The 11,300-nt window shown below is 39.4% G+C and overlaps 1 protein-coding gene across 1 annotated transcript; it reads left to right on the top strand.

The window, feature by feature from the left end:
- Positions 1-7,774: 7,774 nt before the first annotated feature.
- Positions 7,775-10,172, top strand: LOC106662974 (phosphatidylinositol 4,5-bisphosphate 5-phosphatase A; the record flags this gene model as incomplete). The annotated part of the gene is made up of 5 exons (XM_024229852.1): positions 7,775-7,855; positions 8,906-9,063; positions 9,245-9,326; positions 9,391-9,522; positions 9,593-10,172. Coding segments are annotated over exons 1-5 (1,018 nt in total), but the record flags the coding sequence as incomplete, so codon positions are not given.
- Positions 10,173-11,300: the final 1,128 nt, after the last annotated feature.

The raw sequence follows: 11,300 nt of genomic DNA, 5'->3' as shown, positions 1-11,300 counted from the left end.
AAACTTGCCTTTAAATTTAGCTGAAGGGGCTAACTGTGTCCGAGCAATTGCCACTAAGTCTCCGGTCGTATTAGAGTGGGCTGGTTTACATTTCCTATCCGTTACCCTCTTTTGTGCGATTTGCATATCGTGAATCTTATTCCTTGCACGTTCCCTAAGCTCCGTTGCGGGTTGCCGAACGTCTGTTGCAGACATCCGAGGCTGTTGAGAACTTCCTTTGTATTCGTTGTCGCCAACAGAATTAGCGGCGTTTATTTTCCTGACGCCTTTCATTATTTGTTGCAATTTTTGACTCCGTAATTAGTTTTGCTTTGAATAGGCGAATGTTTGTTCACTACCCATTGTTATAAAATTATCTGAACCAAATCATTAATGTGCGTATTTTGCGCCTTGTGTGCACAGTTGAACCTGGCGGATATAAAAAGTAGTCGACGCGGTGGAATGTCAGTCTTAAAAACGTCTTCAGAGTATCGAGAAGTACAAAGAGAGCGGACACAAACCGGTCGTTGGTGAATTTAAGTTGACTTTGACTTAACCCTGACCGTATTACAGGATCTGTTTTAAAGAAATGTACCTACATTTAAGCAAATTAAATAATTCTAGTTTTTGAGGGATACTATTTTTACCATTATACCTTACAAAATTTCTTGAAAAATTACGATTCTTAAATAAAGTATTGCCAGGAAGAAAAAAAGAGCTGATGTCTTCTATGTGAAAGCCTACGCACGCTGAGATTTCAACTTCCAGATGTACCAAGGTCTGAAGGATAGACATCCCCCCAAAAAACGCTATTTTAAAAAAAATCTTTCTCTTTTCATTTTAGAATCGATTGTTGAATTGTATCATCCTGAACACCTTCTAACCTCCCTGATTTCGTTCTGATTTTCGTATTTTACTACATTTTATAATTCCTTTCATAAAAGGTCATATGAGGCATTTAGCCAACCAAGTACTGCATTTCATTGAAAGGGAGAAACACGTCTTAGGGCCAAAACTAGCGAGAATAGGCAGACCACCATGAAAATCAGTTTACCACGTTATTGACTATTACTTTTTATTATTATTATTATACATATGTGTGTGTGGTTTTCCTCCCTACAGTAGCCCTGCAGGAAGGGATAATATTTATATTTGTTACATATAAATATTACATGTGTTTACTGCAGAGTAGAGCATATTAATTATGCATTAAATAAAAGTTTAAACGTGAAATTTGAAATGATAGCATTACATTTTTTTTCTCATTGAAACCTGTGTGTATTAATTCAAATCCAAGTCCAGTTTATCCACAAGACCAACAAACACGTTCATATTCTCGCTCAGAAGCAATTCAGATGGAGGAACCGGCCAGCCTCTCCCTATACAAACGAAGTGCTGTATTAGCTGACTCCTTTCTCTTTCCCAAAGTGTACAATGAAAAAGTATATGCAAAACGTTTTGCTCAGCTTGGCTATCACAAGGGCAGGAGGATGAAGGGACGTGTCCAATCCTTTTGCGGTAGGCCAGGCACTTGCCATGACCTGAAATCACTTGGATGATTTTGTAGTTGTCCGGAAAAACGAGCTTCCTCCAGGCCAGGGAGGGGACAAACATCTTTGTATGTTTGTATGCATGAAACTGCCTTAGTCGTTTCCCGCCATGTTTCTTCCCATCTTGAAAAAGCTTCCTGCTCGAATCTCTTCTGAAAAAGGCTCTTAGGGTGTTTGCAGTAGGAGATTTCTAGACTTTCATCCCTTGACGCCGATTTTGCCAATTGGTCTGCTTCTTCATTGCCGAAAATCCCGATGTGTGCCTGGACCCAATCAAAAATTACTGTTCCTCCCAAATCTTCAATTTGTCCCGAATATGATCTAAGATAGCTCCATGGTTATTGGAGTTTGAGAGGGCATCCAGGGATATTTGACTATCCGTAAGGATGTAGAACAGTGTCTTTCTGGGGGTGGAATGAAGAAGTAAGGTTTTCTCTATCCATTCTAGGCTTTTGTAAATTGCCAGTTGTTCGGCCTGATTATTTGAGCACTTATTGCTCAATTTATATGTTCCACAGCCTACTTTACCTTCGTTCTCGTAGACCACGAAGGCGCATCCGACATTATCATCACTTTTACTTCAGTCTGTGTAGATTTTGTAAGTGTCATTTCGGAACGTAAGTGCATTTTCTACCCTTATTGCCAACTGTCGTCCAGGATGAGTCCACTCACAGTGAGGCCTGGGTTTGTCCATGGGTTTTTCCACACTCTGGGTATCTAACGGCGGAGCCTATCGTGCGAATCTCGGATAGTTCCTTGATCATCTGGATCTTGAGCCTAATGGGGTCTATACCTGCCAGCAAACATGCAGTTTCATGTGAGATTGTACGGTACCCCTTGATAAGTCTCTTTTGTGTGTTTGTGTGTGTGTGTGTGTGTGTGTGTGTGTGTGTGTGTGTGTGTGTGTGTGTGTGTGTGTTTGGGGCTGGACAAACGACTCGTTCAACTAAATATTGCTTTAATTAAAAAGTAATAAAATGCAACCACAGTTTTGTATCTTAAAAGTAACAATTTCAAACAACTTTAAAAAATTCAACTTCACACGTCTTTTCGTGTTACAGCTTCTTATACCTTCCACTCCTCCTCATCCGTCTCAACACCTTTCCCCAGTCGCAATCTCAAGTCATTCGGCCATCCTTAATGGTCATCGCCCTCGGATGACCCATCATTGTCTTCGAGTACTGTATCCTCCAGGGCTTCAGTCAACTGCATGTTGGGTAAAGTCCTCCGTGGTCGCCTACTCGCCTGACATCGTAACGGTTGTAGCCTCAGGAAGCAATGACCTCATATGATCCTACAAACTTGCCTTTTAATTTAGCTGTAGGGGCGAACTGTGTCCGAGCAATTGCCACTAATTCTCCGGTCGTATTAGATTGGGCTGGTTTACATTTCCTATCCGTTACCCTCTTTTGTGCGATTTGCATGTCGTGGATCTTATTCCTTGCACGTTTCCTAAGCTCCGTTGTGGGTTGTCGAAAGACTGTTGCAGACATCCGAGGCTGTTGAGAACTTCCGTTGTATCCGTTGTCTTTACTGAAAATAGCCAACAGAATTAGCCATACGGCGTTTATTTTCCTGACGTGATTCATTATTTGTTGGAATTTTTGACTCCGTAATTTTGCTTCGAATAGGCGAATGTCGACGCGGTGGAATGTCAGTCTTAAAAACGTCTTCAGCAGCTATGAGGTTACTCTCGGCAATATTGGTTTTCGCAGCCTTCACTGGCGTGCTATCNCTCTCTTTCTCTCTTTCTCTCTCTCGGTGGCCGCTAGGTTTAGTCTTTGACACGACGCTCATCACTGTAAGGTAATGGTCCCGGTTTCGAATCCACCAGCCCTGCATTCGAACCCGACATACTTACAAATGGGCTTTTTTTTCAAAAACACCGGCACTCTGAGGGTTAAAAAAACAAAAACAAATATATATAATCGATGAACACAAAATCTTAAATAGAGAGAAAAATCAAATAATCCTAGAAAGACAAACGAAAGATCCTATTATTTCAAAAATTTTTGGCAAAAACGGGATTACATTGTATATCAACCATTCCGACAATAAAACCTTATAAATAAATTAATCTAGAATATTTGAAACCAAACATAACATATGGTGTTTATTACAAGGAAGTAAAATCCCTTAAAACGGAACACGAACTTATGCTTAAAAATTTGTGTGAGATAATCACACAAAACTTTAAGAAAATTAAAATAAAACAATACTTATGTAGAAATCATGAGATGTGGTCTGGTGTGATGTAGGTTTCAGAAAAACATTTTCTTTATCGTGCCTACGCCCTTGTTGCGGGCACTCTCGACACGACACGAAGGAATGACACAATTACACAGAAGACAAACACTTTGAGCCCTGAAGATGATCTCAATAAAGATCGATAAAGAAAATGTTTTTCTGAAACCTACATCACACCAGACCGCATCTCACGATTTCTAAATAAATATCGATTAACGGTCACTAATCACCACACATAAAACAATACGTCAAAATGAATATCGATGTATTAACCCCTGAAGAACAGAAAGACACCATAGCTAATTATCATCTCGGAAAAACTTATCAGAGAGGTATAAATGAAAATTGTAACCATGTGAGAAAAAATTATTATTGGCCAACAATGTTGAAGGATATTAAACACTTTATAAATTCCTGTATTGAATATAACATTACTCCCACACCAAGTTCACTAATCTTGTGGAACAAAGCTCAACAAAAAGTAGCTACCCAAACATTACGCAGCATATAAACTAGCAGACCTATGTATAACAGGGGCAATGAGAACAACCCCTCCAAATGCATTAGAAACTTTGCTAAACCTACCTCCAATGGAAATATTCATACAAGGAGAGGCTAGGAAAAGCTCACTTAGGCTCCAGAAACAATGAAATTGGAAAGGAACTAAACAATTCGGGCATACAACCATAATCAACAAAATCAGACACCCATTGTTAGAAATGTGGATTGATTATATGATCCCGAAAACATTCTTCACAACTTTCTATAAAGTCTCAACGGACTATAAAGGAGAAGAAGAACACAAGAGAGCATCACATACAATGATACGGTACACAGATGGCTCCAAAACAAACGAAGGAACCGGAACAGACGTTTTCTGTACAAACCCAAAACATGAGCAATCAAACTCATTAGGGAAGTACACTTCGGTCTTTCAAGCAGAAATACATGCCATCAATGCTTGTGCCCTGAAAAATCTTAAAAGGAGAGGTTACACTGACCAAAAAATCATCATAAGATCAGATAGCCAAGAAGCTATTAAAGCATTAGCATGTGATAGAATCACATCAAAATTAGTGAGTGAATGCATCCAAAATCTCCAAAACCTGGGGAAACACAACAACCTGATGATATCTTGGGTGCCAGAGCACAGGGGAATTTTGGGTAATGAGAAAGCAGACAGACTGGCCAGAGGAGGATCTGCAAGACCATACATAAGCCCTGAACATATACTTGAGATAACAAGAACAAATATAGAATCGTCCATGGCAGAATGGATCCGAACAAAACAAAAGTAGAAGTGGATGAACTCTAGTCGTGCTAGACGTAGTAAATTTATGATGAAGCAATCATCACCGAGACTGGCAAAAGCATTGCTGTAATTGCAGCAGGGACCATCAATGACCTGATAATTCTAAGAAGGATTGATTGTATTGACTTTACTAAGGAACTAGGAAGGTACAATAAGCCAGAAGGCTGCAGTGCCTGGGGGGTACAAACCCCGCTTCCTACTATCCTTTTCTACCCTACCATACATACCAAACCCACACCAAGCAAGCCTTTTGAAAAAATTGACGTAGATACATTTCACTTTAAGGATCAAAAATTCCTAACCCTAATAGATTGTTTCTCAAAAAGATTTTTAGCCTTCCCCGTTAAAAGCCTTAATCAGTTAGAATTCCAAGAACATATTGTAGAATATTTGTCCCAATACCCGATACCGAAAACGATACAAATAGATAACGGTAGGGAATTTGATAATGCTGGAATTAGAAATTTATTAAACCTTTACAAAATCGAGCCATACTACTTAACCCAGGGACATCCAGACTCACAAGGTATAGTGGAACGTATTAAGGGCCATTTTCGATCTGTTTATTTCTAACTCTAGAGTTCTTATAATTACGCTAAGCCTATCTACAATCATCAACCCTGCTCCATTGTCCTGAGCTTGTTTTTCTACCTTTTGTAACTGTCCCACAATGATAGAAACCTGTTGGGTTTCTTTCGCGATTTGATTTACTCTATCTGTTAATTTCTTGGTCTGTAGATGTATTGCTCTGTTCACTGAGTGCTGTTTGGTCAAATGGTGAAGAATTTCTCCCTGCTGACGGCTAAAACTGGCCAAGCCTTCTTCCACCCGGTCGTTCCCGGGTTCGTAGAAAATACCGGGACTCTGGAAGGGGTGGTGAAGGTGTCCTTAATGTGGCGGGAGGTTCCCAAGATAAATCTCGGGGGTCATCTTATTCTGGGGTCGAGTCGCTGTAATATTCTGCATCCTCCTCGAGGCCAGGTGGGGGAGGTGTATCTTCCATTTCTCTCCTTCCTTGTTCCGTTTGTGACTCGTCACTTCCGTCCTCCCAATCGTTGTCAACGATCCAAGCCGGTTCTAGTTCCTCGTCATTGTGTCGCGGGCCCTCGCTTACGTCATTCCCGTTACTCCGAAGCGTTCTGGACGGATTAAGATATCCCATTAGGGGTTTCAGCAGATTTGCGTGAACTACATGTCTCTTTCCTTTACCTACTTCGATCTCGAGGGTTAGGGGGCCCTTTTTGTTAATGATAAGATAAGGGCCCGTCCATGGTTTGGAAAATTTGACTGCAAAACCCCTCGGCAATACTGGTTGATGCAAGAGCACCCATTGTCCCACTTGTAGATTTACCACCTTGGACCTTTTATTGTAATGGAACTTACTGCCCAAGTACGCCGCTTGTGAGATTTGTTGAACTATTTTATGGGATCGTCGCAATTTTCTTGCTAGCTGCTTCAGATATCCTGGTATTGATAACTCTTTGGGGCTAAGGGGGTGTACTTCACAAGGAAAGGGTGTGCGGATCTCTCTCCCGTAGATAACTGCGTTTGGGGTAGCGGATGTAGCCGATTTTGGTGTGCTATTGTAGGTCATTACCACAAACGGCAGCCACTGGTCCCAATCGCGCCCATCCGGATGGACGAAATGTGACAGTGATGTTACTAGAGTGCGGTGGAACCTCTCTACTCTCCAGTTCCCTTGGGGGTGGTACGCCGTAGTTTGTAACTTACCCACTCCCAACAGTTCACACGAGCCCTTGAGGAGGGCTGAAGTAAAATTTGTGCCCTGATCCGTTAACAGAATTCCGTGTTGCGAGAACACCTGCGTCACTAGTTTATATGTTTCCGTCCCTGCGGTTTGATCCTTCAACCGTATGGCCTCCGCAAACCGTGAAAAATGATCGATGCAAGTCAGGAAGCTGTATCCCGTTTTGTCGGTGAGGTTGCTGGCATAAGCTATTGGTCTTTTGGAACCGTTTTGAACCTGAGAGAGCACTGTTCCAAGCCCGACATTGCTACAACGAATGGTAGGGATACTTGTTTCTTCGCGAACTGACATTTTTCCAAGTTTATCGTAAGATTCGCTTCAGCAAATGTTTGGAGTGCTCTTCCCATATTCCCAATATAATTACGTCGTCCAAGTATACAAAACATTCCTCCCCCTTGAGGAGGTTGCGAACCTGTGAACAGACATGGAAAAAGAATTGCGTTGGGACGAAAAAACGACGAAAAAATGTAGTGTTTTCTCTTGATTTTGAACGTTTTTAGGTCCGCTGTGCCTTAAAAAATGGGCATAACGTCGAAATTTTTAACCCCCCATGACCATCCTGGATGCGCCCTTGTAGACAACACACCAATACGGTTGTTCACCCCGTTTACAAATCGATGATCAATTCTATGCTGGAGAAATATGATGGATCAGCCTCACTTAGTTTATAATTATTCAGATATCGTGAGATGCGGTCGGGTGTGATGTAGGTTTCAGAAAAACATTTTCTTTATCGTGCCAACGTTTCGATCTTTTATTGAGATCATCTTCNAGCAAACTAGTAACATAAAGGTCTGGAAAAGAAGTAGGTTTTTAGTTGTGCTGTATCTTTTGGTGAAGCGACGTTGTTAATCTAAACTAGTGTTAAGAATGGAGGGTGCTAATTATCTAGTATAACGATTCGAATTATTCTAATTTCACAATAATTTGGAGATGGAAGATTGGACGGAGATTGGACGATCGTTGTCAATATTGCATAAGTCACCACTTTTTTTATTGGTATTATGTTGGTTCGTTTAAGAATTCCAATAAAGTAGCCAGAATTGAGAGTTTTATTAAATATAAGATAAAGAGGGCAAGAAATAATTCTGTTTTTCTATATTTTTTAAAAATAAAAATATATTTCGTGACACTAATATTAAATAAGTGCGCATTTTAATGCAAGAACTGCAACAGTGCAATAAACAGTCAAAAAACGGTATTTTTTTAAAATCTTTCTCTTTTCAGTTTAGAATCGATTGTTGAATTGTATCATCCTGAACATCCCCTAACCTCCCTGATTTCGTCCTGATTTTCGTATTTTACTACATTTTATAATTCCGTTCATAATTGGGCAAATGAGGCATTGAGCAAGCCAACTACCGCCTGTGACGAAGGGGAAAAACACGTCTTAAGCCGGGAACACACTTACCCGATGCAACGCTATGGGGCGTCAAGCGCACGCCACGTACAGTCTCACAGCGTGCACCACAATCCTAAACTTAATTGTTTTAAATAAAATTATTCCGGTGTTTTGATAAATTCTTCCTGACCATCATAATTAAATAATTTTTATAAAAACTCGTGAATTTTTGATCTCGTTTAATTTGGTTTATAATAAAATAAGAATGTTGTAATTAATACAACGACAATAATACATGTAGTTTGAATAAAAATATGAATGTCCGGTTCTTTTGTCTTCGATTGTACTCGATGCAACCCGACGAAAATGTGGGGATCAAAGAACGTAGCGTTGGGTAGCGTTGCATAGCGCTGCATCGGCTAAGTGTGTTCCTATCTAGCGAAAACTAGCGAGAATAGGTAGACCACCATATATTTTTTTCCGAACAATCCAATGTTTCTTCACTACCCATGATCACAAAATTATCTGTGCCAAATGTTTAATCCATACGGCGTTTATTTTCCTGACGTGACTCATTGTTTGATGCAATGATTGACTCCCTAATTAGGATTTTGCTTTGAATAGTCGAATGTTTCTTCACTACCCATTGTTATAAAATTATCTGTACCACATCATTAATGTGCGTATTTTGCGCCTTGTGTGCACAGTTGAACCTGGCGGATATAAAAAGTAGTCGACGCGGTGTAATGTCAGTCTTAAAAACGTCTTCAGCAGCTATGAGGTTACTCTCGGCAATATTGGTTTTCGCAGCCTTCACTGGCGTGCTATCCTGTACCCAGCAAACCAGCAGCTCTCCAAACTTAAAGTAAATTATTATCACAACAAAAGTATCGTATTTAGAATTTCTTTGGTATCTCTATGTTAAATACATTCCGTGGGTTTATATCTATGGAAATTCTATAGAAGTCTTTATTTGATTAGCGTTTTTTAGCGTTTAGAAACAAATAAATTATTTGTAACAAATTTATTTTCTTCTATTGTTTTAGAGCTTTTACAGTCCGTGTTGTCACATGGAGCGTTAATAGCAACTATTTACCGAAAGATTTCTCGGATTTACTTGGAATTGCTGTAAGTAAACAAAAAATTGAGGTTTCGTGTACGAGAGATATTACCTAGAAAAATTTGGTTTTAGAATAGGTCGAAAACCCCCGGGGCTGACATGATCGTGGTCGGACTCCAAAATTTAGGAATATTGGCTAATGAGAAAGACAATGACTGGGTCAGAGCCTTGAAGGACCATGTACACGACGGATGCTACTGGACGGTACGTTTATTTACTTGGAGGATAATATGAAAAGTGGTGTAACACTTTTTGAAATAAAATTTGTTTTTAGATCGATGCCAGTATAAGGAAGGGCAATGGGTTTGTTATCTTCGGCAGGACTGATAAACCGCAAGCTGTGCATAAGGAAATGCTTTCCAAAGACGGCGCGATCATCACGAATTTCAATTATTTCGGACACCAATTCACTTTCGTGGGTTTGCAGCTCGACAAAAAAGTCGATGAAAAAAAGAGGGTGGAAGAATACGAAGATGTCAAAAAGAATATAAAGGAGAACTACGATCGAAAGAATGATTTCGTGTTTTGGCTCGGAAATTTGAACTTCAAGATCGAGCTAAATCAAACTAAGGCCAAGGAGTATATCGAGAAGAAGGATTGGACTACGCTTCTAACTTACGATCAGCTCAAGAAAGCTCAAAAGGAGAAAAAGGCGTTTGAAGAGTTAACGGAGCAGAATATCAATTTCGGACCAACGTTCAAGTTCAAACCGGCCACTGACAACTATGATTGGGAAGAAACACCTTCCTGGGCGGACAGGATCTTGTTCCGTTCGAAGAAAAACAATGCAATCACACCCGTTAAGTACGAAAGTATCGAGAAGTACAAAGAGAGCGGACACAAACCGGTCGTTGGTGNTCTCCCTCCCTCCCTCCCTCTCCCACTCCCTCTCCCTCTCCTTCTCCTCCCTCCCTTCCACTCTCCCTCCCTACCTCCATCTATCTATCTACCTATCTATGTCTCTATTGTTTCTGATCCCTGATTTTTTTATTCCCTGAACCTGACATAATAAAATTTTTCTTTCTTTATTTCTCTTTCACTGTCTCCATTTCAATTACTCTTTACCTCGCACCCTTTCTCTCTTTATTTAATTCCTATTATCCTTTCCCTCTCTCCCTCCCTCAGATTGAAGCTGTCCTCAGCTTGCATAGATTTTTGCAATGCATCAGAAGCTGATAACGTAGGACGCTGGCTGATGGCTTTTCATCTAGTGAAGATTTTTTCCAAAAAATCCTACTACAAAATAACTTCTTATTGACAAAATATTTATAACATAGAAATATTAACAATATTATCATTATTATTATTGACATTAATATTGTTGTATAATTGTTAGTATTTTCTTCCAATTCCTCTAAGGGTTCTATGTTCATGTTAGCCTTATAATTTGCTCAAAAGTGAAATTAGTAGTTTGAGTGAAGGAAGTTCTGATGGAATCATCACTTCACTTTCCAATAAGTGTATGGTTGTACAAGATTTAACAATATTTCTGACGTATTAAGAGTTAACTGTTGCGTAAACTTTGGATATACATTCATAGAATATTGTATATTCGAATCCCGCTCGTGCCATTGACTTTTTTATCTCAACTAAAAACCTTAATTAATTGTAATATATTAATTGGTCAAGCGGACCACGAAATTAGTGAATTTGGATGTACAGTTATGTTTACATGATTAATATTAATAATAGTTTTTCTTATGTTATACATAAGAAATTTGTTAAATATTGGAATATATTTAATAAAAGGTTTGACATGGTTTATAACTAAGTTTTTACAAGTAGGTAATTCTTCATCATCTAATAATTCGCTAATACATTTATTTTCTATTTTAACAACATTTTTACAATAATATTTTTCATTTATCAAAGTGCAGTTGCCTGTGAATAATCCGTTATCTCTCAGGACAAAGGAGGGAGGGGTACTCATGTAATTGTTTCATTGCTTTTATAGACAGGATAGGACAAAAGAAAAAATGTTT

Source organism: Cimex lectularius, unplaced genomic scaffold (genome assembly GCF_000648675.2).
Source record: "Cimex lectularius strain Harlan isolate CLEC.00 unplaced genomic scaffold, Clec_2.1 scaffold522, whole genome shotgun sequence".
Taxonomy (NCBI): Eukaryota; Metazoa; Arthropoda; class Insecta; order Hemiptera; family Cimicidae; genus Cimex; species Cimex lectularius.
This window is presented reverse-complemented; position numbering and strand designations above follow the sequence as displayed.